The sequence below is a fragment of the Polyodon spathula genome, chromosome 54, assembly GCF_017654505.1.
Source record: "Polyodon spathula isolate WHYD16114869_AA chromosome 54, ASM1765450v1, whole genome shotgun sequence".
Classification (NCBI taxonomy): domain Eukaryota; kingdom Metazoa; phylum Chordata; class Actinopteri; order Acipenseriformes; family Polyodontidae; genus Polyodon; species Polyodon spathula.
In genome coordinates this window covers 399937-413053 of record NC_054587.1, presented here as the reverse complement: position 1 = coordinate 413053, position 13117 = coordinate 399937, and the positions used below count along the sequence as shown (strand labels likewise).

At 48.6% G+C, this 13117-nt stretch overlaps 2 protein-coding genes across 2 annotated transcripts in view; one reads left to right on the top strand and one right to left on the bottom strand.

The window, feature by feature from the left end:
- Positions 1-2584: 2584 nt before the first annotated feature.
- Positions 2585-9976, bottom strand: LOC121307276 (carnosine synthase 1-like). The gene is made up of 10 exons (XM_041239452.1): positions 9678-9976; positions 8620-8713; positions 7623-7833; positions 7295-7384; positions 6291-6751; positions 5692-5899; positions 5354-5457; positions 4918-5149; positions 4567-4805; positions 2585-4307 (listed from the first exon to the last, which is right to left on the bottom strand). The coding sequence occupies exons 2-10, from the start codon at positions 8632-8634 to the stop codon at positions 2751-2753; spliced, it is 3117 nt and encodes a 1038-aa protein (XP_041095386.1). The 5' UTR covers positions 8635-8713; positions 9678-9976; the 3' UTR covers positions 2585-2750.
- A 2613-nt stretch (positions 9977-12589) lies between these two features.
- Positions 12590-13117, top strand: part of LOC121307251 (G protein-activated inward rectifier potassium channel 3-like) — a 13408-nt gene continuing 12880 nt past the window's right edge. Inside the window, exon 1 of the mRNA XM_041239408.1 lies at positions 12590-13079. Coding sequence (XP_041095342.1) covers positions 13001-13079 — 79 coding nt within the window. The 5' untranslated portion in view covers positions 12590-13000. The remainder of the gene's footprint in view (positions 13080-13117) is intronic.

The window sequence follows — 13117 nt, the reverse complement described above, 5'->3', positions numbered from 1 at the left end:
GCCTTTTCCATGACCTCTCTGAAACAGGAACCACTGCAGTTACTGAAAAAAATGTAATCAGATTACAGTTACAAATTACTGAAAAATGTAATCAGATTACAGTTACAGGTTACTCAAAAATGTAATCAGATTACAGTAAAGCGTTGCTCACTAATTCTTCACTTTGAGTTGGTTATTCTATATGAAACCTTCCGAATTCAACGGATATTCCCCCACAGTGACTAGAACTACTGCATCCCCACCTCAGAAAGATTAATGCCTACAGTAACAAGTGCAAAATCAACACACGCCTCTCAGTGAAACACTTCACACTTTACCACTGGGGGGCGATACACACAGCCTTGTGAATACACATAAAGCCCTTCTGAATTATGCCTGAAGATTATCAAACCCATCTTCAGATTTATAGGAGAGGCAGTGATAATGGAGACAGTGCTAATAGGAGGTAAGCAAATGGATTTAAAATCCTTACATTAAGAATTGTAGGATCGCAAAATGAAGTGCAGTGATGATCAGAGACAATCAATCACACCGATTGTTGCATCAAAGGTTTATTGCAGTGGTCATCAAAATACAGAGCGCTCCGGAGAATAACAGTCACTTCATCAGTAACTAATGTATTCTACCAGGGTAAAGCACATACATGGGTTATATAGTTTCTACATAAAATCCCCTGCTCCTATCAGGATTTGGCACTCAGCAGACAATTCATCCATCCCTACCCCCTAAACTCATATACTCAACCAATGGAGGAAAACCCTGTGGGGCATGATTGCCCCCTCCGTTGCGGTTGTTATGTTCACTTCAGCCTGGAATTTACGATCTAGCAAGCAAGCAGGCATTGCCCTTCTTCTACCATCCCCCCACTGCCCCTGGACATCTGACCCAACCTAATGGTGTACTGAAACATTCTGCCCTTCCCCCCCTCCTTTCACAAATTCCTCATTAAACATTGTAAAACCGCACCCAAATGATCGTTGGTTGATTCTGTTATCCTATTTGGTTCCTTCAGAATCATTATATAGCGCCTTTCATAGTGGCACCATTGCAAAGCACTTTATGAGATGCAAGAATAGGGTGTGTGAATCATGCATCAGCTGCAGAGTCACTTACAACTTACAAAACGGAGCACAAGGAGATTCAATGACTTGTTCAGGGTCACACAGGGAGTCAACAGCTGAGCTAGGATTTGAATCGGGGATCTCCTGGTTCCAAGTGCGGGTCTTTAACCACTGGACCACACAACCTCTGCTAGGGGACTGTGGTTTTTAAGCCTCGTTAGGTACTTCTAAACAAACAAAATCAATAAATTATGCAAATGAACCAGAACCAAGTCTGTTTGTTTGCCGCCTTGTCCAGTGCACTGAAAGACTAATCACTCGAATTAACCCAGACGGGGCAAAATGTTAGCTTTATAATGTTTGGCTATTCTTGACTTGTTCTCTCTCTCAACAAACACATCCTTCCCTTCTTCTCCTTCCCTCCACCCTTACACACGTTCAGTCTCTATTCATGTCTGAGTGATTATAAAAGCTCACTCCAAAATCCAGACATTCATGATCACTTTTTCAGGTAATCAGAGCTGATCTGTAACCAACTCTCTGAGGTTGAAACGGTACAATCTTACTTGAGAGCTCTTGGCAAAAGTGTTGCATCACCTAGAATTTTAGAACTGAGACATAATTAAAAAAAAAACTATTTCACCTTAATCTTTCATTCAACAGCAAGTAATCAAAGAAACAAAACGGCTCTCTTTTTACAAAGCGGAGACCAGATCTCTCATCTGCACCTTAGCAGACAACTTCTCTGGCAAACTCTACCCCATCTTCTTTACTTTAGATGGGAAAATGGATCTGGATATTGTGCCCCCTGCTGGTGCCGTACAGTAAAACAGCAGGTTTGCTAGGCACAGGTGATAAAGTACAGATGTGGGCAACAGTTTTGCATCACCTAGAATTTTAGGATCGAGACAAAAATACAGTATGAGCATAATGTAGATCTTTTATTTAATATAAAATATAACACATACAAAATGCAAATACAAAATGATATCGAATATAAAATGATATCGCATACAAGGCTATCAGAAAGCATAATAGTAGTCCAGCAGCGTTTAATGTTAGATTTCAATATGTTAGTTTTTTTTTTGTTAAGCGAACGGATGACTACAAAGCCCTGGTGTGTAATTCAATATGTTAACCTAACATTATTCAACAGGTTTCATTCGACTTTATTAAGCAGAATTGGGTGGGGTTACAGTTAGCTTGGAAAATATAGATGCATGTCAACAGAAAATTACAAGAGGGGTAGGGTATGCTAGCTTTTGGTTTTACTGAATTGATTTTACCTCTAGTAGAGGTATTACACCATCTATCACTGCTAATAGAACACTATTACACCATCAACAAAACAAAAACATATATGTATTAATGCTGAACTCTGTTATGACTTGCCTTCTCTTCCAATAAAACAGCACAGATTTCTACCCTGCTTGCATTCTGTGAATCTCATGGTTTTTCAAAGATTAATGTCTCAATGTGTTATGGAGTAATATATATATATATATATATATATATATATATTAATATATATATATATATATATATATATATATATATATATAAGGATCACACAAGGATAAACCCTAATTCATGGAATGGCTCAACCCCGTTTTCTGCTCCGATTTAAAAAAAATGTCAAGCCATGACTACCCAAAAGACAAAACCCCAAACCCTTCCCCCGGCTTCCAACTATTTAAAATCCGACAAGAAATAAGACACGGGATAATCGGGAGAATCAATCCCCAGGATCTGGCAGATGCTGAGCAGCTGGAGCCTCGCGGCGTCTCTATCCTGGCTCTGACAGGCCACGCTGCAGTAGGGATTCTCGTAATCGCTCAAGATCAACCTGTCGCTGAGCTGGTTGAGACGGATCACCCCTCGGGAGTGCAGGAGACGCAGCGCCTCTGAGCTGGCGGTGGTCTTCAGGGCTTGGAGATGCTGGGAGACGACACACATGACCCCGATGAGGTGGCACAGTGGCGGGGAGGCTTCGGGGATCCTGGGGCGAAGCCCGCAAGCCACCGCGAAAGCAGCAAAGAGGATGTCGGCCCCGTAGACCACCTGGATCCAGTCGCGGAGGTAAAAGCCGCCCATCCTGGCGTTGATCTCGATGAGCCTGGGTCCCGTGGGGGTCATCTTCATCTCCACGTTGAAGACGCCGTCTGTCAGACCGCAGCCCAGGCAACAGCGGAGGGCGGCTTCGACCAGCTGAGCCTGCTTGTCAGGGCGGAGGTAGCTGGGCATGGCGGCGGCCGTCTCGGTGAAGCCGGGGACTCTAGTGGGGCCGTTGTCGGAGATGAAGGCGGCCACTTTCTGCCCGTCGAAGAGGACCAGGTCGACGTCATGCTCCGTGCCCGAGAGGTACTCCATCAGGGTCATGTCGTTGCCCCAGCCTAGCCCGATGCCCGGATAGTCGGTCTCTTCCCGGAGGTTGCTGGAGATCTTCTCAAAGTGGGCTTGGCATTCTTCCGCAGAGTCGACGCGCTTCACTCCCACCGCCCCAGACCCGTACTCCAGCTTCATGACGGCTGGGAAAGAAACGAGCCGGGCTGCCTTCTCCACGTCAGCACGGGACTCCAGGTGGTAGCAGGGCACGGCGTAGATGTGAGGGGAGGGGGCCCAAATGGAGCGGGAAGGAAGAGGTAAAAGTAGAGAGGAATCCGGGAAGAGATCGGAAATTCTATCGCCGGGTGCAGATTTTTCCGACGAGGGATCCCGGACGGGATTGCGGGACAGCTTGGTGAGGTTTGCTCGGTTGTTGGAGATGTTGGAAATGCCGTTGTTGGAAGGAGAAGCAGAAGGAGAATCGATGACAGTGATGGATCCTTTTGAGGGCTCCACGGATCGGATCAGGGAGGAGAGGCGAGGAGAGGAGTAACAGTAGCCAGGAGTGGGTTCTGGGGATGAGAGGCGAAGGGGAGGGCGAGGAGGAGAGCTGGCCAGGCTGGGTTCCTCAGGGGCCCCCTCCAGCAGGTGGAGGTGCGTTTGGCTCTTCTGTTTGGCGGTCCGCACGGCCTGGGGGGGGCTGGTCCTCAGTCCCAGTCGCTCACAGACCAGTGCTGCCAGCAATACACAGTCGTCCCAGAAAGAGAGGCAGCCGTCGGGGCGGATCCCATGCTCGGACAAGGCCTCGCAGATCCGGGAGCAGTTCTCCAGGTCCCGCTTGTGGTCGGTTATATCCAGCTGGATGAAGGTGGTGACCAGGCCAGTTGCGAAGTGATTGGGGTTGGACTCCACGAGGTGAATCTATGTGGAGGAGAGAAGGGGATACGAATCAGGAGGAGAAGAGCATAAGAGAGAGAGAGCAGGGTGGAGGATAAGAATGAGGGAAAGCGGGAGAGAGAGAATCTTGGAGATGGAATGAGGAAGAGAGAGAAGGGTGGATAAGAATAAGCAAGGTGGAGAAAAAGAGAAAAGGAGAGAAAAAGTTGCAGAAGAAAAGAAAAGGGACAGAGAGAGAGCACGATGGAGAGAGAAGAACTGTAACCACCGTTGCCCGCCTCACCTTCAGCCCGAAGTCTCTCGCCGACTCCCACACGAAGGTCTTGCTGACTCCGCCCGCGCCGATGACTACCAGGCTCTGCCCCTCCATGATGTAGCGCTGGGAGCGGCTGAGGGGCGTGTGCAGCAGAGCCCCGCCCCCGGACAGGAAGAGCCCGCAGCTCTCCAGGCAGCGAGACGGCTTGAGACCCAGACAGAACGGGGTGACCACCTGACCGGAGCATGAGAGGAGCATGTCTACTCCTGAGGGAGAGGGGGAGAAAGGGAGAGGGTTAGGAGGACAGGGAATACTCCTGAAATACGTACAAAATTACTCCCTCCTCCTTCCCCCTTTCATGCTCCCTGATTGGCTTACCTATCATGTCCGTTTGCGCCGCCCGGCCCCCCCGTTGCTCCGGCGACAGCCCCGCCTCCATCTCCATGGCGACACGGAGGCAGGTTTCAGCAGTGTTCTTCACCTGGCTGTGTATGCTGGAGCACTGGGCCGGGTCAGAGAGGCCCCAGTCCTGCAGAGTGGTCTCTAGAGACTGAAGAGGAGAGGAGCCGTGCCGAAGAGGTCTGTCTGAACGACCCACACTGCACACCAACTGAGAGAGGAGAGGGGAATGTAGGAGAGAGACAAGTATGGGACCTTTTCATTCTCCCTCCTGCCACCTTGCCCTCTTTCCTTTGCACCATCCTCCCCAGATCTTTCCCTCTCTTGCTTCTCCTTATACACCCACACCCCCTGGTTTCTCCTGCCTTCTTTCCCAAACCTGATTCCCCCCTCCTTCTCCTCCTCCTCCCCTCACCTGGTTGAGCAGGGGCAGTCCTTCAGGAGATCGGGTCACCACGGCACACATCCGAAAAGAGAGGTCAGGACGAGGGACATTCACACCTGAGAGGAGAGAGGGAGCTGGAGAGGGAGACGGGAGAAAGAGAGATAGATAGAAGGGGAAGGGGAGAGAGGTGAAAAGGGAGATTGAGAAGGGGGAGAGGAAAAAAATAGGGAAATTATTATAGAGGGGTCTGATTCAAATCTCGCCCTCCTAGTTGTAGCTGTTGTGTTGGGTGGGGAGTGGACAGGAGGGAATAGGAATTTATTTTAGGTTCCTCCCCCACGCCAGTCTCCTCCACCTCCTCCTCTTACATCTGTACGTGTCCCAGGTCTGAGTGAGGACAGGAGACACTGGAGACATGGTGGGACAGAAGGCCTCCAGCAGCGCGGTTTCTCCTTCCTCCAGCAGGGGCAGCAGCGAGCACACCTCCCTCCGGACCGCCTCGCAGTCCCGCTTCTCCAGGAACCGCACCGGACGCTGGGACCTGATCCAGCGCCCCCCGCTGGGCTTTAGCACCACCTGCAGGGCGGGAGGAGATATGACACCCCCTCTGAGGAAACGGTTTGGAAACCCAACAGGGTTTCATATCGTTTGTTATACTGTGTATTTAAGAAGAAGGATTTGAACACTCACTGTTAATTCTCAAGAATATCGAAGTGCCTCTAACAATAAGCTTTGCTAACTGTCTGGAAAATCATAGATTCCTAAGAAAATTCTTTACCTTGGTAAATGTTAACAGTTACCAGTAAAACTTCAGATTGACCAGATTCTGACTTTTACCGTAATATAGAAACTATCTGAACATGATTTAGATCTTTTATTAAACACTGCACAGCGATTGGTTGAAATCTGACATGTGATTCTCAACAGCACAATGATTGGTCCAATTCTTAATAGTCCCGGACTGTACCTTGCTGTACGGCTCCATAGCCAGAGACTCCAAAAACTTGAGCACCTCTCTCTGCACCAGCTCCCCCTGCCCCTCCCTCTCCGTCAGACTGACCGCGGTGACGCTGGTGCCCTCGGTCTGGTACGAGCGGGGGGGGCGGTACACCAGCCCCAGGGTGGGGGGGCAGCGGACCCGGTTCCTTTCCAGCAGAACCCGAGTCAGGAGCGTGTCTCCCAGCAGCTCCGCCAGCCTCGGGGAGCTGCCCATGGGACAGTCTGCCTCCCGGGTCACATCCTGCCCCTCCTCTCCGCCCACAGGAAGCAGGTAGGTGACGCGGCGGGGGGGGCAGAAGTCCTCGAGGAAGGTGCGGCCCCCCAGCTCGAAGGAGATGCCCCGGTGGAGGAACAGGGTGGAGAAACCCGGGTGCAGAGGGGAGGGGGAGCGGGAAAGCCAGGAGGGAGACAGGCAGAGGAGCACGTCACCTGGAGAGGAGAGGAAATAGAGAATGGACAAGAGAGAGGAATGGAGGATGGAGAAGAGGGGAAGGAGGAGATGGAGAAAAGGGAAAAAGGGGAAAGGAGAGAGGAGAGATGCAGAAGAGAGGGATGGAGTAAGGGAGAGGGGAAAGAGAAGGGAAAGAAGTGAGGAAAAGAGGGTGAGGAGGGAAGAGAGGAGAGAGTAAGAGTCAGTTATCATAAAAATATAGTTAAAATAGAACATGTAAATAATAAGTAAACAAGCGAGTGACAGCACTGCTAGAATAAGAGATCAGAGACGCATTATAAAAACCTTGCAGTTAGCGCCCCTTTAGAGGGGGGTGGATCAATGATCTGGGAGGAGCCATAGGGGGTCAGGAATTGGATTTTCGTGTCTCTGTAATGACTTGGTGTGTTTCTAAGAGTTTGGGTGCTACCTCTAATCAAAGTGTCTGCTATAATAATAATAATAATAATAATAATAATAATAATAATAATAATAATAATAATAATCATCATCATCATCAATGTGTCAGACTTCTGTCTTACCTGGGGCCTCTCTGCCTCCCTCTAGCAGCAGGGAGAGGTATGGCAGGGGGGATCCCAGCACACAGATGGTGATGTCTGAATTGGAGGTGACTGGAATAGAAACACACAGACACAGTGGGGTCAAAGAAATGAATGTCTTTCTTCTTCTCACTGTCTATCCTCTCTCCTCCTATCCCTTGACCTATCCCCCCTTCCTGTCTTCTATTATCCCCACACCCCTGGTTTAGTATCTATCTCCTCATCCCTCTCTCCCCTCTTTTCTCCTCATCCCTCTTTCCCTTTCCTCTAGCCTATATCCTCCTCTTGTCCCACTCCTCTCCCCTCTCACCTCTCGCTGGCTCTCTGGTCCGATCTTGTGTTTCAGGAAGTCCCGCCTCACGCAGAGAGTTTTTTAGGAGTTTGTAAAGCTGCCCCACTCTCTCCCTGCCCCTCTCTGCCTCTCCCACCCCTTCCTGGGGGTCCGGCTGGGGGATGATGAGGGGGTCCGGGGAGCTCTTCCCAAAAGGGGAAAATCCACAGGGGAGAGGGTCCAGGGATATCTCCCGAAAAAAAAAAACAGATGAGAGATTAAACTAGAACCCTAAACCTGTTGAGCAGAGATCCTTATTTATTTATTTATTTATTTATTTTTAAATCACAAAATCTTAAAGAAATAGAAAATTACAATTATTTACAATTATTTCTTTCAGGAATTATTTTTTGCAAAACTCCCAAAATTGTAACTCCATCTTTCCAGACGGCGCTTCGACCTTTAACCCTTAGCGTTCCATTTTTTTCACCAGGAGCGTCGGGTCCAATTTATTTTCACAGGCTCTGTTTATTTTACATGCCCTGTTTAAAAGTATTCACAGTAAAACAGGTTTAAAAGGCACTGACTCACAACAGCACACTCAGTACTGCAACTCCAGCTAAGCCCCACCCCTTCTTCTCTGTTCACGCACCTCTTTATAGACGCGCACACTGATCAATCCTCTCCTGATCACTCGTTTTATCACCAAACTCCTCAATAGCGCGATTCGAGACGTTATTTTATTGCTGTAACATCTCAGAAAGCCCTGCAGATGTCTGCGATGTTCTCTGAGCGCTGGATGCAGAAGCAGCTCTCTCCTTTGTTTATGTTCGTGTTATCTCTGTGGTGGGGGGGGGGGGGCTATCAGATACGCCCCTTTTCTGCTTTTTCCAGAGAATAAACGACCAGAGACCTGCGCTTGACGTCTTTTTGATGATGCGGGACAGGGTCCAGACACCGGACCGGCAAGGGAACGTTGCAATGTTGGACCTAGTCCAGCACAGGACCGCAAAGGGTTAATCTGACCGTCCCTTACCTTCACATCAGACATAACGAACGTTGCGATTGCAGGAGGGACACTTTCCAGAGAAGGGGTGTGAAGTCAAAACGTCTCCTCTTCTGTGCTTTTTCTGAAAACAAGAAGAGCAAAGAAGAATATCTAACACAACAGATCTGCTTCCAGTACAGCAGCCCTGCTTATTAATACCAAGTGGAACAAACTGCCCCCCAGGGGGTGGGGTGGGGGTTGGGGGCCCATCCCTTTAAAAACCCAAACAAGGATTGCAGGGGGCGGGGGGGGGGAAAACATTTCAAATGAAAACTGAACTCAAATTCCAATTCGTTTTAAAGATACTGTGTTAACTGTAGCAATTCTCTTTAGAAAAGGGAGATTATTAAATCTCTCTCTCTGTAGTTTCCCCACCCAGTGGGTGTTGCCAGCTCACCCCAGATTATAATTATAAAATTCAGGTGGAGCACCTTTTTCTTTTTAGTCCTCTGCTAATTAAAACGCGGATTGACAATCAAACCTGACAGAAACCGGTTCTCACATTACATTAACCCCACAGACCTGTACACCCACACTCGCTCTCAAACTGCACCGAGGGGCGCTGAACGCTTTTCGAGTCCTGTGGGATCAGGACCGAGGGTTCTCGTTGGATTCTCCTTTTTACTTTCCTCCAGATTTAAAGAGTTTCATATTGAGTAGCCCATCAAGGAGACCTACTTACTATATGAGAAATATTCGAACCTTACAATATACAAAACTGGTTGTGATTGCTGTGCAATGTGTATTACAGAGAGAGAGGGAGATTAGTGAGAAATGGCTCAAGGTTTTTGACACAGAAAAGCGAATGTATTCCTTCACACTCTGACTCTGTGAAGCTGTCTGCCAGCCCAGACAAAAGCAGAACGTGCACACTTCAAATAAATTAACATTCATATTAACTCACAACTCATATAAACGTATATATGTTTATACTTCTATATGTTTTTAATTCATAGACATTTATTCGGTTTCATGATCAAAACAGACTTGAATGAACTTGTTTGTTTTTTTTTCTAGCTGTGTGAGGAGAGAGGAGAAACACGTACCTTGCTTCTGGAGAAGTGGAGTGAGGCGTTTCAGGAAGTTGGAAGCTTGTATTGTATCTGGTGGGTGGTGAAACGGAGTTCGTTAAAAAAAAGGAATGTTTTTCAGCTGTGTAGACGTCACTGCAGATTTTGGTTTACTGGCTCTGAACAAGTACCGGTGCTCTCCTCGTGCTGATGGCGAATGGAAGGGAGCCCACCAGAAATGATCATGATGAATGGGGGCTTGATAACAAATCCTGGCTTAGCCACTGACTCACTGTGTGTGTGTGAGAGACCCTGAGCGAGTCACTGAACCTCCTTGTGCTCCGTCCTTCGGACGAGACGCCAAACAAACGAGGTCCTATTGGAAGAGACTCTGCAGCAGCCCCTGACTCACTGTGTGTGTGTGAGAGACCCTGAGCGAGTCACTGAACCTCCTTGTGCTCCGTCCTTCGGACGAGACGCCAAACAAACGAGGTCCTATTGGAAGAGACTCTGCAGCAGCCCCTGACTCACTGTGTGTGTGTGAGAGACCCTGAGCGAGTCACTGAACCTCCTTGTGCTCCGTCCTTCGGACGAGACATAAAACAAACGAGGTCCTATTGGAAGAGACTCTGCAGCAGCCCCTGAGTGTGTGTGTGAGAGACCTTGAGCAAGTCACTTCACCTCCTTGTGCTCCGTTATTCGGAAGAGACGCAAAACAAAACGAGGTCCTATTGGAAGAGACTCTGCAGCAGCCCCTGACTCACTGTGTGTGTGTGAGAGACCCTGAGCGAGTCACTGAACCTCCTTGTGCTCCGTCCTTCCTTCAAAGACGTCAAACAGAGTTTTCTGTGGTCTCCTTCCAAGGTCGCAGTGGCTCTGGAATTATTATCCGTTTGCTGGTAGCTTAATATCCTAGGACTGGAATTATCTCTCTCTCTACTATACAGCAAGTCGGTCCTCGGTTGTAGCTCACTAGAGCCCATGTCTTGGAGTGTGACCTGCTCCAGGTAGTGGTCAGCAGGGGCGGGACTGGCAGGCCTGAGTGCGCTGTCAACTGGAACACACATTATTAAAACGAGAGAGAGAGGAGAGCGCGCAGGAGAGGAGAGCAGAGAGAGAACAGGAGAGGACAGAGAAGAGAGGACAGCAGAGCAGGAGAGGGGAGGAGAGAAGCAGAAAGGGATAGCAGGAGAGGGAGAGGAGGAGAGAGAGCAGCAGAAGGGAGAGACAGCAGGAGAGGGGAGACTCACCCCCAATGTATTCTGTATCAAAGTAAACATTTTCCACAGTCAATGGGCTGAACATCACACCCACAGTCTTACTCGGGACACGCATCTGAGCGCTGGAAACAAACACAAACACACACTGAAATCCACAGACAACTGTGCTTAGCATAGCTAGGAGGAGAAAACCCTGCATCTGTGTGCTGACCCACTGTTGCAACGGGTCAAAGTTTCTGAGCGATTGTCGACACAAACCACACACTTGACACCAAGATCGATCTCAACTTTTGCAGGATTCCTTTCCACACTGACACCTAGTGTGAAATGAACCAGCAGTCGCCCTGGGCTGGGAATTAAACTCCTAGTGAAAGCAGCACTGGATCACACCAGGTTTCACTACCAGCTGATGCCCCAGTGTGTCTAGAGCTCAGGTGTGTCTTATTATTAAACTCCTAGTGAAAGCAGGACTGGATCACACTGCTGTGCAGTGGGAGTCTGATTATTAAACTCCTAGTGAAAGCAGGACTGCAGGCAATGCTGGGGAAATTATGACTCACACTGTATGCAAAACGGCAAACAAACGAGGTCCTATTGGAAGAGACTCTGCAGCAGCAGCATCAGTTGTTGATGATGCAGAGTTCACCCCCCCCCCCCCCTTGATTGCGTGTTCACCAAACCCCCCCCCCCACTTCGATTGTGTGTTTGTGTGCCTGAGACAGAAACAAACCACAGCTCACAAAAACAGCTTCCAGATCAACCCCCCCCCCATCGTTTCCATCTGTACTACAACGTCAAGAAACGTTACATATCCCTTTGCTTCCTAATCTGTAAACGTTTGAAAGGGGCAAAGATCTTGCAAATGCTGTTGAAATGATTGCAACTAGCCGCAGAACTAAAGCTGTCGTTTTGCAGAATATTTCAAAGCACGCAGCAATCAAACACCACCCTTTGCAATTTAAAAGCGCAGCCAGCTGCAGGATGCATGGACCGCAGCGAGGCATTTCAGCTCTAATGCACTCAAGGCGTGAAAGTGCCAGCTCTTACCCAGCAGAGTCCTGATCACATAAGAACATAAGAACATAAGAAAGTTTACAAACGAGAGGAGGCCATTCGACCCATCTTGCTCGTTTGGTTGTCAGTAGCTTATTGATCCCAGAATCTCATCAAGCAGCTTCTTGAAGGATCCCAGGGTGTCGGCTTCAATAACATTACTGGGGAGTTGATTGTCGCTGGGAATCACCCTCAGCGCCCCTTCGTTCCTCCTCTTGTAAGAGTCGGCGATGGAAGCCAGAATAACCGGATGGATCTTAACAACGGGGCCGTACACGGACATCTTTCGGGAAAGAGGAAAGGAGAGAGAGGAGTCGGACAAAGCGGCTGTTTCCTGTGTCTTAATTTGGGGGGGGTTTCGAGGTCGGCAGAGCGCTCCCCCCTCGCCCGCCCCCGCCTCAGCGGCTCTGAAGTGTAATTGCACCGTGCGCTGGACAGCTTTATTAATTAATGCAGCAGATTCTCTCCCCTCCCTCCCTCTCTCTCTCTCTCTCTCTCTCTCTCTCTCTCTCTCTCTCCTGTTCTCTCCTCTCTCCCTCCCTCTCGCTCTATATATATTAGCTATGTTAAAAAAGATATATGCATAAGAACCGTGTCATGCTTTTATGTGTGAGAGGGGAGAGAGAGAGAGAGAGAGAGAGAGGGAGGGAAGGAGAGGGAGAGAGAGAGGAGAGAGAGAGGGAGGGAAGGAGAGGGAGAGAGAGAGGTGAGAGGAGAGAGAGAGAGATAGATAAGAGAGGGGGGCTTCTCTACCAATGTATGTTTAGACACCCTTCACTGAATTGGGCAGTCGATACACGCACGACTTCACCCCAGAGCTTAACAACAATTCCGGCTGAAAAGCCGGCTTGATCCCGTTAAATACCCGGTTCTGTTTTCCCCTGGATTTTAAACACCTGCGGATCGTGTTGCCAAAAAAAAAAAAAAAATCTTTAAAATTCTAGTGACGTCATTTTTCCATTTGCTTATTGATTTATTCCTTTGTTTATTTATTTCTTTAACATTCTTGCGGGTTTTGTTTGTTTATCTGTTTATCTATTAATATTTTTTGGGGAGAGGAGAAGGAAAAAGGATTTCAGCATCAGAATGGGAGACCTGCGCAGCTCCCACATCGTCGGGGCCAACATCCGAGCCAAGCTCATCAAGTCCAAACAGACACAGGAAGGTAAGACGAAGCGATCGCACATCGGTGATCCAGCGCTT

Excerpts from the sequence above, each read along its gene's own strand:
- LOC121307276 (XM_041239452.1), bottom strand. Across the intron at positions 6,752-7,294 it reads GGGAGGCAGAGAGGCCCCAG|GTGACGTGCTCCTCTGCCTG; the intron begins GTAAGACAGAAG and ends TCTCCTCTCCAG. Across the intron at positions 5,150-5,353 it reads GACTGCCCCTGCTCAACCAG|TTGGTGTGCAGTGTGGGTCG; the intron begins GTGAGGGGAGGA and ends CTCCTCTCTCAG.